This window comes from Tachyglossus aculeatus, chromosome 17, assembly GCF_015852505.1.
Source record: "Tachyglossus aculeatus isolate mTacAcu1 chromosome 17, mTacAcu1.pri, whole genome shotgun sequence".
Taxonomy (NCBI): Eukaryota; Metazoa; Chordata; class Mammalia; order Monotremata; family Tachyglossidae; genus Tachyglossus; species Tachyglossus aculeatus.
The window spans coordinates 8,218,897-8,242,895 of NC_052082.1; the positions used below are offsets into that span (position 1 = coordinate 8,218,897).

At 47.7% G+C, this 23,999-nt stretch overlaps 1 protein-coding gene across 1 annotated transcript in view; it reads left to right on the plus strand.

The window, feature by feature from the left end:
• Window positions 1-6,240: 6,240 nt before the first annotated feature.
• Window positions 6,241-23,999, plus strand: part of MOB1B (MOB kinase activator 1B) — a 37,233-nt gene continuing 19,474 nt past the window's right edge. Inside the window, exon 1 of the mRNA XM_038759709.1 lies at window positions 6,241-6,298. Coding sequence (XP_038615637.1) covers window positions 6,285-6,298 — 14 coding nt within the window. The 5' untranslated portion in view covers window positions 6,241-6,284. The remainder of the gene's footprint in view (window positions 6,299-23,999) is intronic.

Here is a 23,999-nt window from a genome sequence, read left to right on the forward strand (position 1 = left end):
ATGGAAACCACATCCTTGGCCCCACAGATTCATTCATTCATTCATTCATTCAATTGTATTTACTGAGCGCTTACTGTGTGCAGAGCACTGTACTAAGCGCTTGGGAAGTACACAGATGCCAAGAGACAGGTCCTGGGGTGTGGCAGGACCTGAGAAGCAACATGGCCTAGTGGCAGGAGCAAAGTCCGTGGGGGGTCAGAGGACCTGGGTTCTAATCCAGGCTCTGCCACTTGCCCGCTGGGTGACCTCGGGCCAGTCACTTCCCTTCTCTAAGAAGAGAAGTGAAGCAGCGTGGCTCAGTGGAAAGACCCTGGGCTTTGGAGTCAGAGGTCATGGGTTCAAATCCCAGCTCCGCCAATTGTCAGCTGTGTGACTTTGGGTGAGTCACTTAAGTCCACTGTGCCTCAGTGACCTCATCTGTAAAATGGGGATGAAGACTGGGAGCCCCTCATGGGACAACCTGATCACCTTGTAACCTCCCCAGCACTTAGAACAGTGCTTTGCACATAGCGCTTAATAAATGTCATTATTAAAGCACTTAATAAATACCATCATTATTATTATTATTAATATTGTTTGGAGTCAGAGGTCATGGGTTCTAATCCCAGCTCCGCCAATTGTCAGCTGTGTGACTTGGGGCAAGTCACTTCACTTCTCTGGGCCTCAGTTATGTCATCTGTAAAACGGGGGATTAAGACTATATGTTGCCAACTTGTACTTCCCAAGTGCCCTGCACGCAGTAAGCGCTCAATAAATAGGATTGAATGAATGAATGAATGCCCCATCCCCCCAGTCTGCCCACCGTCTGTCTTCATCCCATTCATTCATTCGTTCAATCGTATTTATTGAGCGCTTACTGTGTGCAGAGCACTGTACTGAGCGCTTGGGAAGTACAAGTTGGCGGCATATAGAGACGGTCCCTACCCGACGGCGGATCCCACAGAATATCGAGCCGGAATGCCGAGAGAGGAAGGCCCCTCGCGCCCCACTCCCGGCTCCCTCGACCACCAACTGGGAACGACTCAAAAATAACTCGGGAGAAGAAGGAGGCAACAGCTGTGGCTTTCGCCCACACGGATATCGCAGTTGGTCTGATTAAATAGTTCTTGTTTATTTATTTATTTATTTATTTGTCTTACTTGTACATATCTATCCTATTTATTTTATTTTGTTAGTATGTTTGGTTTTATTCTCCGTCTCCCCCTTCTAGACTGTGAGCCCACTGTTGGGTAGAGACTGTCTCTATATGTTGCCGACTTGGACTTCCCAAGTGCTACTGCACCTGTACATATGTATATATGGTTGTACATATTTATTACTCTATTTATTTATTTGTCTTACTTGTACATATCTATCCTATTTATTTTATTTTGTTAGTATGTTTGGTTTTATTCTCCGTCTCCCCCTTCTAGACTGTGAGCCCACTGTTGGGTAGAGACTGTCTCTATATGTTGCCGACTTGGACTTCCCAAGTGCTACTGCACCTGTACATATGTATATATGGTTGTACATATTTATTACTCTATTTATTTATTTATTTTACTTGTACATTTCTATCCTATTTATTTTATTTTGTTGGTATGTTTGGTTTTGTTCTCTGTCTCCCCCTTTTAGACTGTGAGCCCACTGTTGGGTAGGGACGGTCTCTATGTGGTGCCAATTTGTACTTCCCAAGCGCTTAGTACAGTGCTCTGCACATAGTAAGCGCTCAATAAATACGATTGATTGATTGATTGATTAGTACAGTGCTCGGCACACAGTAAGCGCTCAATAGATACGATTGATTGATTGACTGATTGATTCTTGTTCTTCAGAACTGGAGCCCATGGGGTGAGCTCTTAATAATAGTAATAATGGCATTTATTAAGCGCTTACTATGTGCAAAGCACCGTTCTAAGCGCTGGGGAGGTTACAAGGTGATCAGGTTGTCCCACGGGGGGGCTCCCAGTCTTCATACCCATTTTACAGATGAGGTCACTGAGGCCCAGAGAAGTGAAGTGACTTGCCCAACGTCACACGGCTGACAATTGGCGGAGCCAACTGCTCTTGCTTCCTCCCTTCGCCAACCCGCCTCCCGCCTCGAGACGCGACCCCCAGGCCGTGACTCGGGCCTCCTAAGGGGTCGGGGGGAGCAGTGTGGCCTAGTGGATAGAACACCTCCTTACCTCCTTCCCCTCCCCACAGCACCTGTGTATATATATATATATATATATATATATACATATATAAATATATATAAACATATATATAAACATATATATATATGTTTAAATTACCTCCTTCCGTTCCCCACGGCACCTGTATATATATATATATATATATATATATATATATATATATATATATATACACATACATATATATATATATGTTTGTACATATTTATTACTCTATTTATTGATTTATTTTATTTGTACATATTTATTTTATTTGACTTTGTTAATATGTTTTGTTTTGTTGTCTGTCTCCCCCTTCTAGACTGTGAGCCCGCTGTTGGGTAGGGACCGTCTCTAGATGTTGCCAACCTGGACTTCCCAAGCGCTTAGTACAGTGCTCTGCACACGGTAAGCGCTCAATAAATACGATTGACTGAATGAACGAACGAATGAACGCGGAGCCTGGGAGTCAGAAGGACCTGGGTTCTAATCGCGGCTCCGCCACTCGTCTGCTGGGTGACCTTGGGCAAGTTACCTCACTTCTATGGGCCTCAGTGACCTCATCTGGAAAATGGGGATGAAGACTGTGAGCCCCACGTGGGACACTGACCGTGTCCAACCCGATTTGATTGCGTCCATCCCAGCGCTTAGTACAGTCTTCTGCACATAGTAAGCGCTTAACATACCATGATAATAATAATTACTGTTATGTTTATTATTATTATGTTGGACAGGGACTGTGATCCAGTGTGTCTCAGTGGAAAGAGCACGGGCTTAGGAGTCAGAGGTCATGGGTTCTAATCCTGGCTCCGCCACTTGTCAGCTGGGTGACTTTGGGCAAGTCACTTCACTTCTCTGGGCCTCAGTTCCCTCCTCTGTAAAATGGGGATGAAGACTGTGAGCCCCCCGTGGGACAACCTGATCACCTCGTATCCTCCCCAGCTCTTAGAACAGTGCTTTGCACATAGTAAGCGCTTAATAAATCCCATCATTATTATTATTATTATTATTATTATTATGTAGCAGACTTTTGAACTACAAAAACTTAACCTCTCTGTGCCTCAGTTCCCTCATCATCTGTAAAATGGGGATTAAGACTGTGAGCCCCATGTGGGACAACCTGATCACCTTGTATCCTCACCAGCACTTAGAACAGTGCTTTGCACATAGTAAGTGCTTAACAAATGCTATCACTATTATTATCATTACAATATTACTATTATTATATATATATTATATAGTCACATTGTATTTATTTGTATCATATTTATATCTATATACTGCATCTGTATCATAATATAAACATATTCATACAAATACCATCATTATTATTGCTATTATTATATGTATATATTATATAGTCACATTATATTTATTTATACCATATTTATATCTATATACTGTATCTGTATCATAATATAAACATATTCATACAACTACCGTTATTGTTATTATAATATTACTATCATTATATTTATATATCATATAGTCACATTATATTTACTTATATCATAGTTATGTCTATATACTGTATCTGTATCATAATATAAACATACTCATACAAATACCATTATTATTATTATTATTATTATGATCATTACAATAGTACTATTATCATATTTATACATTATATAGTCACACCATATTCATTAATATCCTAGTTGTATCTATATACTATATCTGGATGATAATATAAACATCACATTCACATTTGTACAATAATGTAAAGATGATATTTATATATGATTATATTATATGATCGTCTTGTTATTAGTCTTCTAGACTGTGAGCCCACCTTCTAGACTGTGAGCCCACTGTTGGGTAGGGGCCGTCTCTATATGCTGCCGACTTGTCCTTCCCAAGCGCTTAGTACAGTGCTCTGCACACAGTAAGCGCTCAATAAATACGATTGATTGATTAGTGTAAAATATTATGATGACAATAGTGTGAGCCCGTTGTTGGGTAGAAACCGTCTCTATCTGGTGTCGACGTGCACTTCCCAGCGCTTGGTACAGTGCTCTGCATACGACTGAATGAATGAATGAGTGAATGAATGAATGAATGAATGAATGAATGATGATGATGGTATCTGTTAAGTGCTTACTATGTGCCAAGCACTATATCATCATCATCATCATCATCAATCGCATTTATTGAGCGCTTACTGTGTGCAGAGCACTGTACTAAGCGCTTGGGAAGTTGCCGACTTGTACTCCCGAAGCGCTTAGTACAGTGCTCTGCACACAGTAGGTGCTCAATAAATACGATTGAATGAGTGAATGAATGATGATGATGATGGTATCTGTTAAGCGCTTACTATGTGCCAAGCACTATATCATCATCATCAATCGCATTTATTGAGCACCTACTGTGTGCTGAGCACTGTACTAAGCGCTTGGGAAGTTGCCGACTTGTACTCCCGAAGCGCTTAGTACAGTGCTCTGCACACAGTAGGCGCTCAATAAATATGATTGAATGAGTGAATGAATGATGATGATGATGGTATCTGTTAAGCGCTTACTATGTGCCAAGCACTATATCATCATCATCATCATCAATCGCATTTATTGAGCGCTTACTGCGTGCTGAGCACTGTACTAAGCGCTTGGGAAGTTGCCGACTTGTACTCCCGAAGCGCTTAGTACAGTGCTCTGCACACAGTAGGCGCTCAATAAATATGATTGAATGAGTGAATGAATGATGATGATGATGGTATCTGTTAAGCGCTTACTATGTGCCAAGCACTATATCATCATCATCATCATCAATCGCATTTATTGAGCGCTTACTGCGTGCTGAGCACTGTACTAAGCGCTTGGGAAGTTGCCGACTTGTACTCCCGAAGCGCTTAGTACAGTGCTCTGCACACAGTAGGCGCTCAATAAATACGATTGAATGAATGAGTGAATGAATGATGATGATGATGATGGTATCTGTTAAGTGCTTACTATGTGCCAAGCACTATATGTTGCCGACTTATACTCCCGAAGCGCTTAGTCCAGTGCTCTGCACACAGTAAGCGCTCAATAAATACGATTGAATGAATGAATGAATGATGATATGGTGTTTGTTAGGCGCTTACTATGTGCCAAACACTATGCTACCGACTTGCACTCCTGAAGCGCTGAGTACAGTGCTCTGCACACAGTCAGCGCTCAATAAATACAACTGAATGAATGAATGCTTGAATGGTGGAATGAATGAATGATTGAACGATTGAACGAATGAATGAATGAATGAACGGACGAATGAACGAACGCGTGAATGAATGAATGAATGGATGACTGACTGGCTGACTGAATGAATGCATGAATGAATGAACGGATGACTGAATTAATAAATGAACGCATGAATGAATGGATGACTGAATGAATGAGTGAACGAATGAATGAATGGATGACTGACGACTGACTGAATGACTGACGGAATGAACGCATGAATAAATGAATGGATGACTGACTGACTGAATGAACGATTGAACGAATGAATGAATGAACGGACGAATGAAAGACTGAACGGACGAATGAACGAGCGCATGAATGAATGAATGAATGGATGACTGACTGACTGACTGAATGCATGAATGAATGAACGGATGACTGAATGAATGCACGAATTAATAAATGAACGCACGAATGAATGGATGACTGACTGAATGAATGAACGCATGAATGAATGACTGGCTGACGACTGACTGAATGAATGAATGAACGCACGAATGGATGACTGACTGAATGAATGAATAAATGAATGACTGAATGACCGGTCCGGGGAGGCGGTCGAGGGGCGGGGAGACGGCGCAGGCGCAGTACGGCCGGCCGGCCGGGCGGGGGAGGGCGCGGGCAGAAACGAGCGAGTCTCGCGAGACTTTCGTCCGCGGCGGCGCCGGGCGGAGGGGGCGCGGCTTCCTCCCGGGAGCCAATGGTCGCGCGGCCCCGCCCCTCCCGGCCCCGCCCCCTCCCGGCCCGCGCGCGCCCGCGCCGGCGCCCCGGCTCGCGCCCGCGTCCCCGCCCTCCACGCCGCTCGCCTGGCCTCCCCCCGTCCGGCCGTGTGAGGAGGGAGGAGTGCGCTGGGCTCCGCCGCCCCCCCCCCCGCCGCCGCCGCCGCCGCCGCCCCCCCGGCCTCGCCATGAGCTTCTTGTTGTGAGTAGGGCGGGATGGCCGCTCCCCGTCCCCGTCCGTCCGTCCGCCCGCCCGCCACACACCCGGAAAAACCCGCGCCCGGCACCGGGGCCCGGCACCGGGGCCCGGCACCGGGGCCCGGCACCGTCCCCCCCTCCGCCCTGCCCGGCCCCCCTGACCCCCGCCCCCTTCTCCACCGCCCCCTGCCCCTTATCTACAGACCCCTCGGCTCATCTGCTGCCCCCTTGTCTCTTCCCCCCTTGTCTGTCTCCTGCCCCTTGTCTCTCCTGCCCCCTTGCCTCCCGCCCCCTTATCTCTCCTGCCCCCCGTCTCCTGCCCCCCTGTCTCCTGCCCCCCTGTCTCCTGCCCCCTTGTCTCCTGCCCCCTTGTCTCCTGCCTAGCTCTCTCCTAACCCCCTGTCTGCTGCCCCCCTTGTCTCCTGCCCCCCGTCTGCTGCCCCCTTGTCTGCTGCCCCCCTGCCTCCTGCCCCCTTATCTCCTGCCCCCTTGTCTCCTGCCCCTTGTCTCTCCTGCCCCTTGTCTCTCCTGCCCCCTTGTCTCTCCTGCCCCCTTGTCTCCTGCCCCCTTGTCTCCTGCCCCTTGTCTCTCCTGCCCCTTGTCTCTCCTGCCCCCTTGTCTCTCCTGCCCCCTTGTCTCTCCTGCCCCCTTGTCTCTCCTGCCCCCTTGCCTCCTGCCCCCTTGCCTCCTGCCCCTTGTCTCTCCTGCCCCTTGTCTCTCCTGCCCCTTGTCTCTCCTGCCCCCTTGTCTCTTTCCCCCTTGTATCTTTCCCCCTTGTCTCCTGCCCCCTTGTCTCTTTCCCCCTTGTCTCCTGCCCCCTTGTATCTTTCCCCCTTGTCTCCTGCCCCCTTGTCTCTTTCCCCCTTGTCTCCTGCCCCCTTGTATCTTTCTCCCTTGTCTCCTGCCCCCTTGAATCTTTTTCCCCCTTGTCTCCTGCCCCCTTGTCTCTTTCCCCCTTGTCTCTTTCCCCCTTGTCTCCTGCCCCCTTGTCTCTTTCCCCCTTGTCTCCTGCCCCCTTGTATCTTTTTCCCCCTTGTCTCCTGCCCCCTTGTCTCTTTCCCCCTTGTCTCCTGCCCCCTTGTCTCTTTCCCCCTTGTCTCCTGCCTAGCTCTCTCCTACCCCCTTGTCTCTTTCCCCCTTGCCTCCTGCCCCCTTGCCTCTCCTGCCCCCTTGTATCTTTCCCCCTTGTCTCCTGCCCCCTTGTCTCTCCTGCCCCCTTGTCTCTCCTGCCGCCTTGTCTGTCTCCTGCCGCCTTGTCTGTCTCCCGCCCCCTTGTCTGCCCCCTGCCCCCATGCCCCCTGCCCCTTGTCGTCCCCTCTGCGGTCCCCAACCCCCCCCACCCCCCAAGTACCCCGGTCGCGGACCCTGCCCGGTCTCCCGGCCCCGAAGTGCCCCCTTCCCCGCCCCCCGGACCTCGCCAGTGCCTGGGCCCCCGCGGGGGGCCCGGCCTCCCCAGACCCCCACCTGCCACCACCTTTTAGCCGCCGGGCCCCCGACCTACCAACCCTTGGCATTTTCCCACCTCTACATCCTAGGGGAGCGTTCAGGGTAGTTCCCCCGACAGCCATTATTCTTATCATCATCTTACAACAGTGCTTGGCACATAGTAAGCGCTTAACAAATACCATTATTGTTATGAATATTAAATCCTCTCCCCGTCCTCCACTCCCCTTCCTCGCCTCTTCCTTCGCTCCTTCTCCTGTAGGGCATTGGGCATCCCATCGGGGGGTCACTGCAAAGAAGGCACTCGGGGCCTCGGATTGCCCTCGGTCCAGAGCATTGGTGGTCACATTTCATCCCCCATCCCCAGCTGCCTTCCCCGCCGAAGAATTCCTACTTTTATGTATCCAGGCGGTGCTCTTTTAAAGCGGGGGCCTATGGTGGGATCCCATCTAGAGGGAGGAATACGAAACGCTACGATTAGGAAGTTGCATGGAGTTGGCTCGGCAGTTTCGACTTAACGTTTCGGTTGTTTTTAAAGTTGTCGCTTGATTAGTTTCTTTTCCTCCCCCTCCACTATTAAAGCTCCCAGTCCCTCACCTCGGTTGCTTTTTGGAAAGAGGGGAAATACCCAGCGCAAGGGAAAAGTGAGGGATAGGGGAGGGCGGGAATATCCGCTTCCGGGTCACCGTTTAATACTAATAATAATAATAATAATGATGATGATGGCATTTGTTAAGCGCTTACTATGTGCAAAGCACTGTTCTAAGCGCCGGGGGGATGCGATGTGATCAAGTTGACTCACGTGGGGCTCACAGTCTTAATCCCCATTTTTACGGATGAGGGAACTGAGGCTCAGAGAAGTTAAGTGACTTGCCCAAGGTCACACAGCAGACTGGTGGTGGAGCCAGGATTCGAACCCATGACCTCTGACTCCAAAGCCTGGGCTCTTTCCACTGAGCCACGCTGCTTCTTTAGAAAATGATGCTTTAAAGCACAAGATGTCAGTCAGTCAGTTATATTTATTGAGCGCTTACTGTGTGCAGAACACTGCACTGAGGGCTTGGGAGAATACAATACAACGGACTCATTCCCTGCCCACGATGAGCTTATAGTTTAGAGGGGGAGGAGGACATTAATATAAATAAGAAATTACAGATACGTGCGTACTGTGGGGCTGGGAAGGGGGATGAAGAAAGGGAGCGAGTCAAAGTGATGCAGAAGGGAGTGGTAAAAGAGGCAAGGAGGGATCAGTCGGTCACTTGGAGGAGATGTGCCGTAAAGCGTTTAAAACCCACCTCCTAGTTGGCCTTCGTCCAAATGGCGAGCGATAAGATCTGTCCATTTTTCAAATACTGTATTGTATCCCGGGAGTCATTTTTAATTTCAAAGACGCAGCAGAGAGGCCTCGTTGCTTGGGCCTGCTCTTGGCTTGCCTTATGAAAACACGTCGGGTGCCCTGGGTTCTGAAATCTGCAAAAACCCTTCTCCAGGAGTCTTCTTGCAAAGATGAGGCACAATTAATCGAATGATTAATTGCTTGCAACGCAGCCTCCTCGGGCCCTGGAGGTGTCAGCTTGTCGTTGTGAGCGTGTCACATTGTGTCACAGTTGGGTAGAGACCGTCTCTATATGTTGCCAACTTGGACTTCCCAAGCGTTTAGTACGGTGCACACAGTAAGCGCTCAATAAATACAATCCCAGCTCTTAACGCTCGCCTGCTGTGTGACCTTGGGCAAGTCACTTAACTTCTCTGGGCCTCACGTTCCTCATCTATAAAATGTCTTTTCTCCCTCTCCCTTACACTATGAGCCTTGGGTAGGTCGGGGATTGTGTCCGATCTGATCGCACGTACCTCTGCCGGTGTGTAGCACAGTCCTGGGCGCATAATAAGTTCATTCATTCAATGGTATTTATTGAGCGCTTACTGTGTGCAGAGCACTGTACTAAGCGCTTGGGAAGTACAATTCAGGAACATATAGAGACGGTCCCTACCCAGCAAGCTCTTACCAATGGGGCTCAGTGGAAAGAGCCCCGGCTTTGGAGTCAGAGGTCATGGGTTCAAATCCCAGCTCCGCCAATTGTCAGCTGTGTGACTTTGGGCAAGTCACTTCACTTCTCTGGCCCTCAGTTCCCTCATCTGTAAAATGGGGATTAAGGCTGTACGGCCCCCGTGGGACCACCTGATCACCTTGTAATCTCCCCAGCGCTTAGGACAGTGATTTGCACATAGTAAGCGCTTAACAAATGCCATTATTATTATTATTATTCTTACCAAATGCCACGATTAGTAATCAACCAATCAATCAATCGTATTTATTGAGCGCTTGCTGTGTGCAGAGCACTGTACTAAGCGCTTGGGAAGTACAAGTCGACAACATAGAGAGACAGTCCCTACCCAACAGTGGGCTCACAGTCTAAAAGGGGGAGACAGAGAACAAAACCAAACATACCAACAAAATAAAATAAATAGAATAGATATGTACAAGTAAAATAAATAAATAAATAATTATAAATTATTATTGTTATTAGGGAGAGGCGGAGGGGAGAAGGACTTTGACTTCTGAAAGATGTGTGAGTGTTGAATTCAGGCCCGGGACCCTGAGGAGGGCCAGCTCATCTCTGAGCCCCACCCACAGAGAGCCGAGACGAAACAGAATTTGGGACTCGAGGGGGGGAAAACAAACAGAACCAGTTTTGTGACCTGTAAACCGGAATCAATGGGCGTCTGGAAGGAAAGTAGGCCAGGGAGCGGTAACATAAAACAATAGTGGTACCTACTGGGCCTCTGTTGAGCGTGATGCACTGTACTGTGCTCTTGGGAACGTACACCCGAAACACAAGGCGCGTTCCTTGTCTACAGGGAGCTTATTCATTCAATCGCATTTATCGAGCGCTTATTGTGTGCAGAGCACTGTACTAAATGCTTGGGAGAGTGCAGTGCAACAATAAACAGACACGTTCCCTACCTACAACGAGCTTACAGTGTAGAGGGATGAGTTGATGCTCTTCAGTAGTCCTACTTGCTGCCTAACAGTCTGTAGTCTCTTGGAAAAGTATCTTCCTCGTCCAACTCCCCCCATTCCCCGCCCGGTGGGTGTCTTTCCGGTGGTCGATTACTAGCTGCGAAAGGAAGTAGGGCCTTAAAATTTTGACCGGCCTGTGGTTTGAACTGCAGTGTGGCCTGGTGGTCAGAGGACCTGCGTTCTAATCTGCCTCTGTCCCTTGTCTGCCGGGTGACCTTGGACAAGTCGCAAGTCTTTTCCCAACTGTATAATGGGGATTCAATACCCGTTCACCCTCCTATGTAGACCGGGAGCTCCATTTGGGATAGGGACTTTATCTGGTCTTACTAACTTGTATCTATCCCAGCACTTACAGCAGTGCTTGGCACATACAAAGTGCTTATGCTGCCAACTTGTACTTCCCAAGCGCTTAGTACAGTGCTCTGCACACAGTAAGTGCTCAATAAATACAAATGAATGAATGAACAAACACCGTAAAAAAAACCCACCTGTTCAAGTTAGGAGAGCTGTGAGCACAAAAGAGGGTTTCTTCCTCCCTCCCGTACTCACTCGCTCTCTCTTTCTCTCTCTTTCCCTCTCCTCGCTCCTTCTGGAGCCAAGATTGAGCTCAGACTTTCCTGATCTCCCACTGTGGCGGGAGATGCCGTTTGCAGTCAGGCTTCAGTTACGTCTCCCTGTCCCGATGTCTAGTCCTCTTTCCTCATATTTGTTTTTCCAGTCTTCCGATCTGCTGCTGCGCAGCCCTCATAGCTTTCCCAGGCTCTCTCCTCACCCTTCCGTTTCGCGGCCCGAACTCGGTAACCCTCGGCCACGATTCAAGGAGTCGTCGAGGCCGGTGGGTAGAAGGCAGGGGGAATCGGTTATATAGGCCGGAGGGATCTTCAGGATGCTTCTGGTGGGGCGGGCTGCTGTTCGTTTCCGAGGGCCCGATTTGCGTCTCCGCTCACTCGGCTGGGAGGCTTCTTCGGGAACGCGGCCTCCTCGGACCCCGGAGGTGTCAGCTTGTGGTTGTGAGCGTGTCACATTGTGTCACAGTTGGGTAGAGACCGTCTCTATATGTTGCCAACTTGTACTTCCCAAGCGTTTAGTACAGTGCACACAGTAAGCGCTCAATAAATACAATTGAATGAATGGAAAGGGGGCAGGGATTTTGCGGGGCGAGGGGGCTGAAGGACAAAGGAAGCAGGCTTCAAAGAGCTATTAGGTTAGAAGGCCACCGTTTTGGGCCTTTTCACTCCCGAGTGGAAGGTCCCGTTTCTTGTCTGAGAGCCGGGACGAGGGAGACTGGGAGTCCCTCTGAGGCGGCTGAAGGGGCCCTCACCCCAGGGAGTCAGTCCGGCCCCTGTGTCATCATCATCATCATCAATCGTATTTATTGAGCGCTTACTGTGTGCAGAGCACTGTACTAAGCGCCTGGGAAGTACAAGTTGGCAACATATAGAGGCAGTCCCTACCCAACAGTGGGCTCACAGTCTAAAAGAGATGGGAAAGGAGGAGGGAAGGAGATGGGAAAGGAGGAGGGAAGGAGATGGGGAAGGAGGAGGAAAGGAGAAGGGAAGGAGATGGGGAAGGAGGAGGAAAGGAGAAGGGAAGGAGATGGGAAAGGAGGAGGAAAGGAGATGGGGAAGGAGAAGGGAAAGGAGAAAGGAAAGGAGGAGGGAAGGAGATGGGAAAGGAGATGGGGAAGGAGATGGGAAGGGAAGGAGATGGGAAAGGAGGAAGGAAAGGAAAGGAGAAAGGAAAGGAGGAAGGATGGCCGGTCCTGCCCATCTGATGCCCCCCTTCTGTCGGCCCTGAGGCGGCCCAGAAGAGGACCTTGGTGGGGAGATGGATGGGGGAAGCATTCTCTCAGTGGGAAGCTGCCAAGGAGAAGGAAGTTACGGCATCTTGGGAGGGAGGTCACGGGATCCCTGTGGCCTTGTGTCAGGGCTAACCTCAGTGCCTGGGGCTAGAATTCAAACAGGGCAGCTTTTAAAAGAAAATGAACCTTTGCAGGGACAGAAGAGCAGCGTGCCCTGGTGGAGAGAGCTCGGGCCTGGGAGTTAGAAGACCTGGGTTCTTGACTCCGTCACTCGTCTGACCTGTGTCCTTGGGCAAGTCCCTGAACTTCTCTGTGCCTCGGTTATCTCATCTATAAAATCAATCAATCGTGTTTATTGAGCGCTTGCTGTGTGCAGAGCACTGTACTAAGCGCTTGGGAAGTACAATGGGGATGAAGACTGTGTGCCCTGTGTGGGACGTGGACTGTGTCCCACCTGATTAACTTGTAATTCCCCAATGCTTAGAACAGTGCTTGGCACGTAGTAAGTGCTTAATAAATGCCATCATTATAATGATTATTATGGTAAGTGCTTAACAGTGCCTGTCTACTTGTCTTGTTTTGTTGTCTGTCTCCCCCTTCTAGACTATGAGCCCATTGTTGGGTAGGGATTATTAATAGCTGTTGCCAAAGTGTACTTTCCAAGCGCTTAGTACGTTGCTGTGCACACAGTAAGCGCTCAATAAATACGATTGAATGAATGAATGAACAGATACCCCCAAAAAAGGCAGTCAGATGCTTTCCGTGCCTTAGAGTTGGGCTACTTGGGGAGCATAAATGAGTGCAGTCAGCTGTTTCACAAAACTTGAAGCAGGTCTGTGAGGAATGGCTGAGGAAATTTTCTTTTAATCCTCATACCCTTCCCCTGACCATCCTCCGTCTTTTCCTTGTGGAATTCGGTAAAAGACCGGGCAAGAGGGGTCCTTTTGGGGAAGGGGAAAAGAGACGGGACTTTGGAATCATTCATTTAACCTCCTCGTTTCCTTAATTGTCATTTATTTTTCAAAACTTTCCGGGCAAATCCTGTTTGAATTAGCTAGCTATCCTTCGGCCCAGAGCCAGAAACTTGAAAGAGAAGCAGTAGGATCTGAAAACCGTGCTGGCAGGTTTAGCGGTTCCTTGGCTCTCGGCTCCCGTGGATAAATGGCGTGACTTCGCTCTCATGCTCCTTGAAGAATCATTTGTCTGGCTGCGCCCTGGTGGGTTGGCTTTAAGTTCGGGGTTCTGAAGCGGTCCTTTGTTTAAGACGCTCCCTGTGGCTATGGTTTTTCACACCCACATGCCACTTTTATTTTCCTGTATAAATTTTGCCGACCCTTGGTTTTCATGGCTTAGGAATGGCGCATGTGACGGGGGCCACCGAGCACGAATGAGTTTGTCGAGGCCGGGTCCTCCACGTTGGAACGGTGGGCGGGGTCATTCATTCAGTCGTATTTATTGCAGAAATGACTTGGCCAGGATCACACAGCAGGGGTGTGGCAGTGCTGGGATTAGAACCCAGGTCCTCTGATTCCCAGAACTTTCTATTTCTTTGGTTAGAGACTGTGAGCCCCACGTGGGACAACCTGATCACCTTGTATCCTCCCCAGCGCTTTGAACGGTGCTTTGCACATAGTAAAAGCTTAACAAATGCCATCATCATTATTATTATTATTATGTAATAGAGTAAAATAACAGTGAACGGTAAGAGCTTTAGTAGTGGATGTAACATTACTGTAGAAATTTGTGTCCAGAAGCATCAGATTTGTGGTATCACGTAACAACGATGGTAGCAGTGATATTCCTGAATAGACACCTACTCTGTGGAAAGCACTGCACTGTGTGTCAGGGAAAAAATACATGGCTGAATATTAAACATGATCCTTGACCCCCAAGTAGGTAGGGAGTCTTGGCAGAGACTCAGGACAGAAGAAGCAAGGACCGCGGAAAAGAAAAGGACATTGATAAATGCCCAAGAGCAGTAGGACGCTGTGGCTTAGAGGAGCAGAGTTTCGGACCCCTTGTGTCTCAGAGTCCAACATTCATAGTAAGCGCTCAATAAATACGATTGAATGAATGAATAGTAGCCCACACCTGTGAACCCTACCAGCTAATTCACTCATTTCCATTGAGTCAGGGGCTACTGCAGTTTGACTGGCCCAGAGTCCTAGGTTCTTCACGTTATAGGAGAACTCTCTGTATTAGATGGAGTTTAATTGTTTTTGTAGTTCAGTAGTCTGCTACAAAATAATAATAATAATGATGGCATTTATTAAGCGCTTACTATATGCAAAGCACTGTTCTAAGCTCTGGGGAGGTTACAAGGTGATCAGGTTGTCCCACGGGGGGCTCACAGTCTTCATCCCCATTTTACAGATGAGGGAACTGAGGCCCAGAGAAGTGAAGTGACTTGCCCAAAGTCACACAGCTGACAATTGGCGGAGCCGGCATTTGAACCCAAGACCTCTGACTCCAAAGCCCGGGCTCTTTCCACTGAGCCACGCTGCTTCATCACGTTACATCAGCGTGGCTTAATGGATACAGCACGGACATCGGAGTCAGAAGGACGTGGGGTCTGATCTCTGCTCTGCCTCATTTCTGCTGTGTGACCTTGGGCAAGTCGCGTCACTTCTCTGGGCCTTAGTTACCTCGTCTGTAAAATGGGGATTAAGAGTGTGAGCCCTATGTGGGACAGAGACTGTGTTCAACCTGAATAACTTGAAGCTAGAACAGTGCTTTGAACAGTACTTGGCACTTAGGAAGTGCTTAACAAGTACCACGATAATAATAACAACTCATATTATAGGAGAACTCCCTGTCATATGGAATTTAATTGTTTTTGTTGTTTGAAAGTCTGCTACATTGATTCTGTTTAGTTTCAGTCAGGCTTGAGTATGATATTTTTTCATGAAAAGCAATGACAGGTAAAATATTTGGGGAAAAAAAACCCAGAAACTTTGATGAGGCTTCCAGATATTTCTGGCGAAGGAATAGCTTGGGAAAGAATAAACAATATTAGTGTCTTCCTGGGAAATGGTCTCTGTTTTATCTAGAAGTACCAAATAGGCACTTTCTAAAAAGAACTTTGGTGTCATGCTGAATTGGAATTCTTGCTTTTCGATGAGCGTTGCAATATGCAAACCATTTCGTTCAAGTGGGTCAGAGCTTGTCAAAAAGATTTATTTCGGAAAGGAGACCTGCTTGGGAGAAAAAATGACATGTTTTGACCGTAATCCTTTTGTTTTTCTCCAGTGAAGCTTTGAATTTTCAGCTTGACCTTTTGATCTGGGAGGTTTCAGTTGTTTTAGGGAGACCTTAGTTGTCTAGAGGGTTCCATTGCGGGATGGAAAGGTTGACGGGGGGGGGGGGGGGGGGGGGGGGGGGGGGGGGGGGGGGGGGTGTGTGTGTGTGTGTGTGTGTGTGTGTGTGTGTGTGTGTGTGTGTGTGTGTGTGTGTGTGTGTGTGTGTGTGTGTGTGTGTGTGTGTGTGTGTGTGTGTGTGTGTGTGTGGTGTTCATATATTTGTGTCAGAGGAGGGCCAGGAAGGAGGGGGTCTTTATTGTGAGAACAGTAAATAATAATAATAATGATGGCATTTATTAAGCGCTTCCTCTGTGCAAAGCACTGTTCTAAGTGCTGGAATGTTATTGTGAGCAACGGTTATCTATTTTGAGTAAGGGAAAATAAATATTTAGGGCAGAATTCTTCATTCCGCTCTTTTTTTAAAATGATGTTTGTTAAGCACTTACTATACTATATATATATATATATATATATTCATTCATTTAATCGTATTTATTGAGCGCTTACTGTGTGCAGAGCACTGTACTAAGCACTTGGGAAGTACAGGCCGGCAACATATAGAGACGGTCCCCACCCAACAGCGGGCTCACATATAGAAGAGAAGCAGCATGGCTCAGTGGAAAAAGCATGGGCTTGGGAGTCAGAGGTCATGGGTTCGAATTCCGACAGCCGCTTGTCAACTGTGTGACCTTGGGCAAGCCACTTCACCTCTCTGGGTTTCAGTTCCCTCATCTGTAAAATAGGGAGGAAGACTGTGAGCTCCATGTGGGACAACCTGATCATCTTGTGTGTCCCCCAGCGCTTAGAACAGTGCTTTGCACATAGTAAGCGCTTAACAAATACCATCATTATTATTCATTCATTCATTCAATCGTATTTATTGAGTGCTTATTGTGTGCAGAGCACTGTACTAAGAGCTTGGGAAGTACAAGTTGGCAACATAGAGACGGTCCCTACCCAACAGTGGGCTCACAGTCTATATATATATACACACACACATATATCAAGCACTGTTTTAAGTGCTGGAGTAGATCAGAGATAATCAGGTTGGACACAGTCCCTGTCCCACATGGGGCTCACAAGTCCCTGTCCCACATGGGGCTCACAATCTTAATCCCCATTTTCCAGAAGAGGTAACTGAAGCACAGAGAAATGAAGTGATTTGCCCAAGATCCCCCACAGCAGGCAAATCGTGGAGTTGGGATTTGAACCCAGGTCCCCTGTCTTCCAGGCCTGGGCTCTGATCATTCCCTCCGATGAATAGCGAATGAATAGCAATACCCGTTGCTGTTTCTCAAGGATAAATATGTGGCGGAGTTTTGTTGCTTTTGGCTTCTTGGTGTTTTAGAAAGGTGATGTACTGAGCTGTTACTCCCTCCAGAGACATCTTCAGTGGTAACAGAAACCCAGGGGACCCTCATTTACCCCTTTATCAGTAAATTCTCCCTTAATGGCAGGCACTTCTAGAGGTCCTGGCCTTGGGCTCAAGTAGCCTCAGGCTTTTTTTTATGGACTCTAAAGTGCTTCATTGTGGGGTTAAAAGAAACAACTTCACTTTTTCATTCGGTGTTTATTTTTATTAAACCCCAACCACCCTTCCGAAAGCCAAATCCAGAAATCTTGGTTCGTCCGACCTACCCAGAGCTCCACAGCAGCGGAGCAAGTAATCCAGAGGCCCCACACAGAGTCTGAAGAGACAGAAACTGAATTGTATTTTCCAAGCGCTTAGTACAGTGCTCTGCACACAGTAAGAGCTCAATAAATATGATTGAATGAATGAATGAAAGAAAGTACCAGTTAGAGGGACTAGGGTGGGGTGGGAGAAGGGACTATGTTGCCAACATGTACTTCCCAAGCGCTTAGTATAGTGCTGTGCACACGTAAGCGCTCGATAAATCATCATCATCATCATTGGTATTTATTGAGCGCTTACTATGTGCAGAGCACTGTACTAAGCGCTTGGGAAGTACAAATTGGCAACATATAGAGACAGTCCCTACCCAACAGTGGGCTCACAGTCTAAAAGGGGGAGACAGAGAACAAAACCAAACATACTAACAAAATAAAATTAAAAGAATGAATGTATATATGTTTGTATGTATTTATTACTTTATTTTATTTGTACATGTTTATTTTATTTATTTTATTTTGTTAATCTGTTTTGTTTTGTTGTCTGTCTCCCCCTTCTAGACTGTGAGCCCACTGTTGGGTAGGGACCATCTCTATATGTTGCCAACTTGTACTTCCCAAGCGCTTAGTACAGTGCTCTGCACACAGTAAGCGCTCAATAAATACGATTGAATGAATGACTAAACTGGCCTTTTCTCTTCAGTCAGTCAGTCTACTTATTGAGTGCTTAGTGTGTGCAGGGCACATACTAAGCACTTGGGAGAGTACAGCACAACAATATAGTAGTCATTGTCCCTGCCCACAATGAGCTTACTGTCTCTTAATAATAATTATAGTACTTGTTAAGTGCTTACTATGTGCCAGACACTGTTCTAAGCACTGGGGTAGATACAAGTTATCAGGTTGGACACAGACCCAGGACCAAATGGGGCTCACAGTCTTAATCCCCATCTTACAAATGAGGTAACTGAGGCCCAGAGAAGTGAAGTGACTTGCCCAAGGTTACAAAGCAGACATGCGACGGAGCCGGGATTAGAACCCGTGACCTTCTAATTTCCAGGCCCGTGCTGTCTCCACTATACTACGCTGCTTCTCTTCTGAGTGAAACCAGGACCCAGGGGGAAGTATCCAAGCCTCTTGCTGCACTTTCTCTTGGATGCCCTGGAATTACTCAATAATAATAATAATAATAATAATAATAATAATAATAATAATAATAGCATTTATTAAGCGCTTACTATGTGCAAAGCACTGTTCTAATAATAATAATGATGGCATTTATTAAGTGCTTACTATGTGTAAAGCACTGTTCTAAGCACTGGGGAGGTTACAAGGTGATCAGGTTATCCCAATAATAATAATAATAATGATGGCATTTATTAAGCGCTTACTATGTGCAAAGCACTGTTCTAAGCACTGGGGAGGTTACCGGGTGATCAGGTTGTCCCACAGTCTTAACCCCCATTTTACAGATGAGGGAACTGAGGCCCAGAGAAGTGAAGTGACTTGCCCAAAGTCACACAGCTGACAGTTGGCGGAGCCGGGATTTGAACCCGTGACCTCTGACTCCAAAGCCCGGGCTCTTTCCACTGAGCCACGCTGCTACTCAGTGGTATTAACTGAGTGCTTACTGTGTGCAGGACACTATACTAAGCAGTTGGCACAGTTAGTGACTGGCGGAAGAGGAGCAGAGTGTGCGGGCTGGGGAATTCAGTGCTTGGACAAGAGTGAGCACTGAACAAATACCAAAATTATTAATAGTATTCATTCATTCAATCGTATTTATGGAGCGCTTACTGTGTGCAGAGCACTGTGCTAAGCGCTTGGGAAGTCCAAGTTGGCAACATCTAGAGACGGTCCCTACCCAACAGCGGGCTCACAGTATAGAAGGGGGAGACAGACAACAAAACAAAACAGATTAACAAAATAAAATAAATAGAATAAGTATGTACAAATAAAATAAATAAATAAATAGAGTAATAAATACATACAAACATATATACATATATCCAGGTGCTGTGGGGAGGGGAAGGAGGTAAGGCGGGGGGGATGGAGTAGGGGAGGAGAGGGAGAGGAAGGAGGGGGCTCAGTGTGGGAAGGCCTCCTGGAGGAGGTGAGCTCTCAGTAGGGCCTTGAAGTAGTAGCATTGTTATTGTCAGTAATAGCATTTATTGAGCACTGACTGAGCCCTCTCCTTCCTCTCCCCCCCCACCAATCCCCCCAGCCTTACCTCCTTCCCCTCCCCTCCCCAATAATGATGGTATTAGTTAAGCCCTTACTATGTGCCAAGCACTGTTCTAAGCGCTGGGGGGATACAAGGTGATCAGGCTGTCCCACGTAAGGCTCACAGCCTTAATCCCCATTTTACAGATGAGGCCCAGAGAAGTGAAGTGACTTGCCCAAAGTCACACAGCGGACAAGTGGCGGAGCCGGGACTTGAACCCATGACCTCTGACTCCAAAGCTCGGGCTCTTTCCCCTGAGCCATGCTGCTTCTCGTGGAAGATAACCTGCTTATCTTGCATCTGCCCCAGTGCCTAGTACAGTGCCTGGCACATAGTAAGGGCTTACTTATTATTATTATTATCGGCATCGTCGTGGCTCAGTGGAAAGAGCCCGGGCTTTGGAGTCAGAGGTCATGGGTTCGAATCCCAGCTCCGCCACTTGTCAGCTGTGGGGCCTTGGGCAAGCCACTTAACTTCTCTGGGCCTCAGTTAACTCATCTGTAAAATGGGGATTGAGACTGTGAGCCCCATGTGGGGCAACCTGATCACCTTGTATCCCCCAGCGCTTAGAATAGTGCTTTGCACATAGTAAGCGCTTAATGCCATTATTGTTATTATCATCATTCTTAAGAAACGTCCACCCGCTCCCCCAGAAGGGGCGAGGCACAGCTCTTGCCTCATCTTCCCAGCCCAAACCACCAAGACTCCATCATGCGTGCACGCATGTTTGGAGGGTGGGAGGAGTGGGGATTTTCTGCCGCCCCCGCTAAGCCTGCCCCGACTCGCTCTCGGGCAAAAATCGCTCTGCCATGCTGTGCCTCTCTGTCTTCCCTGTTTATGAAAGGATGGTTTGTATCCTTCTTCCTCTCCCCCTCCTCCTCTTCTCCCTCCATCCCCCCCGCTTTACCTCCTTCCCCTCCCCGCAGCACCTGTATATATGTATATATGTTTGTACGGATTTATTACTCTATTTATTTTACTTGTACATATTTATTCTATTTATTTTATTCCGTTGATATGTTTTGTTTTGTTCTCTGTCTCCCCCTTCTAGACTGTGAGCCCGCCGTTGGGTAGGGACCGTCTCTATATGTTACCAACTTGGACTTCCCAAGTGCTTAGTACATTGCTGTGCACGCAGTAAGCGCTCAATAAATACGATTGAATGAATGAATGAATGTATTTGTTCTTGGGTCACCGCTTCTCCGAGCAGCCCTAGTGGGCTGCGACCACGGTTGGTGGGGAGGTTGAGGCTGTGGGGGAATCCCATGAGGTTCGTGTCCCTGCCCTCCTCCCCGTCCCACCAACCTCAGATGGTGGAAGTTGCTATTGACAGTGACCAGTGGCCTGGCTGAGGCTGTTTTCTGGTTTTGCATTTTTCGCCAAAAGGCGGTTACGGCAGAGGCGTATGAATCAATAAATACGATTGAATGAATGAATGAATGACTGGAGCGGGCCGGTATCATAGCACGTGGTGGCCGTTGACAGTGTCTCCCTAATATTTGACTTTTTGGGCCGGAAAACTTTAGAAAGAAACCACGTAGTTAATCCCGTGTATTCATTCATTCGATCGCATTTATTGAGCGCTTACTGTGTGCAGAGCACTGTATTAATAATAATAATAACAATGATGATGATGATGGCATTTATTAAGCGCTTACTATGTGCAAAGCACTGTTCTAAGCGCTGGGGAATTTACAAGGTGATCAGGTTGTCCCACGTGGGGCTCACAGTCTTAATCCCCATTTTACAGAGGAGGGAACTGAGGCCCAGAGAAGTGAAGTGACTTGCCCAAAGTCACGCAGCTGACAAGCGGCAGAGCCGGGATTTGAACCGATGACCTCTGACTTCAAAGCCCGGGCTCCTTCCCCTGAGCCACGCTGCTTCCCTATTTTAAGCGCTTGGGAAGTACAAGTCGGCAACATCTAGAGACGGTCCCTACCCAACAACGGGCTCACAGTCTAGAAGCCGGAGACGGACAATAAAACGAATCGTGGACAGGTGTCAAGTCATCAGAACAAATAGAAATAAAGCTAGATGCATGTCATTAACAAAATAAATAGAATGGTAAATATGTACAAGTAAAATAAATAGAGTAATAAATCTGCACAAACATATTGCTGCAGGTTCGGTGGAGCACCCTGAGAAGAATCCATCAGTCAATAAATTGTATTTATGGAGCACTTACCATATGCAGAGCGCTGTACTGAGCGCTTGGGAGAGTATAATATTACAGGGTTGGTAGACACGTTTCCTGCCCACAGGGAATTTGGGATTTGTCCAAGCCAGGGAGGGGGAGGTTTCGGCCCTGAGATGAGGCAGTTTGGAGGTGAGCACTGTAACCGGGAGGATAGGTAGAACCCCAACTGGTGTTTGGGACACCGGCCACCTGCCTCACTCTGGGCCCTAGAGAGTCGGTCTCCCCCTCTAGACTGTAAGCTCGTTGCGGACGGGGACTGTATCTCTGTATTGTTCTGTCGTACTCTCCCAAGCACTTAGTATCAATCAATCAATCAATCGTTTTTATTGAGCACTTACTGTGTGCAGAGCACTGTACTAAGTGCTTGGGAAGTACAAGTTGGCAACATAGAGAGACGGTCCCTACCCAACAGCGGGCTCACAGCCTGCTCTATAACCTGGGGCGAGTTGCTTCACTTCTCTAGGCCTCAGTTCCCTTATCTGTAAAATGGGAATTAAGACCGTGAGCCCCATGCAGGACAGGGGCTGCGTCCAACCTGCACCCTTCGTTCCTCTGATGCTCACCTCCTCACTGTACCTCGATCTCATCTGTCTGGCCACCGACCTCTCGCCCGCATCCTGCCTCTGGCCTGGAATAATAATAATAATAATGATGATGGCATTTGTTAAGCGCTTACTATGTGCAGAGCACTGTTCTAAGCGCTGGGGGGGATACAAGGTGATCAAGTTGCCCCATGTGGGGCTCACAATCTTAATCCCCGTTTTACAGACGAGGTAACTGAGGCTCAGAGAAGTTAAGTGACTTGCCCAAGGTCACACAGCAGGCATGTGGTGGAGCCAGGAATGCCCTCCCTCCTCATATCAGACAGGTAATTCCTCTCCCCCACCTCAAAGCCTTATTGAAGGCACATCTCCTCCAGGAAGCCTTCCCTGACTAAGCCCTCCTCTTCTCCCACTCCCTATCATCATCATCATCATCATCAATCGTATTTATTGAGTGCTTACTATGTGCAGAGCACTGTACTAAGCGCTTGGGAAGTACAAATTGGCAACACAACTCCCCATGTCGCCCTGAGTTGCTCCCTTCATTCACCCTCCCTCCCATCACCACAACACATACGTATATATCTCTGTTTATTTATGTAGAGTGATGTCTTTCTCCCCCCTGAGACTGTGAGCTGGTTGTGGGCAGAGATTGTGTCTGTTGTTGTACCGTCCGTGGTCCCAAGGGCTAGTACAGTGCTTTGCACACAGTAAGCACTCAATAAAGATGGTTGAATAAATGATTGGCTTGTATCCTCCCCAGTGCTTAGTACAGAAGAGAAGCAGCGTGGCTCAGTGGAAAGAGCCCGGGCTTTGGAGTCGGAGGTCATGGGTTCAAATGCCGGCTCCGCCAGTTATCAGCTGTGTGACTTTGGGCAAGTCACTTCACTTCTCTGGGCCTCAGTTACCTCATCTTTAAAATGGGGATTAAGACCGTGAGCCCCCCATGGGACAACCTGATCACGTAACCTCCCCAGCGCTTAGAACAGTGCTTTGCACATAGTAAGCACTTAATAAGTGCCATTAAAAAAATAAATATGATTGAATAAATGATTGGCTTGTATCCTCCCCAGTGCTTAGTACAGAAGAGAAGCAGCGTGGCTCAGTAGAAAGAGCCCGGGCTTTGGAGTCGGAGGTCATGGGTTCAAATGCCGGCTCCGCCAGTTATCAGCTGTGTGACTTTGGGCAAGTCACTTCACTTCTCTGGGCCTCAGTTACCTCATCTGTAAAATGGGGATGAAGACTTTGAGCCCCCCGTGGGACCACCTGGTCACCTTGTAACCTCCCCAGTGCTTAGAACAGTGCTTTGCACATAGTAAGCGCTTAATAAATGCCATTATTATTATTACAGTGCCTGGCACATAGTAGGCGCTTAACAAATACCATCATTATTATTACTCCCTCAAGTGCTTAGTACAGTGCTCTGCATATAGTAAGCGCTCGATAAATAATAATGATGGCATTTGTTAAGCACTTACTATGTGCAAAGCACTATTCTAAGTGCTGGGGAGGATACAGGGTAATCAGGTTGTCCCACGGGGGGCTCAC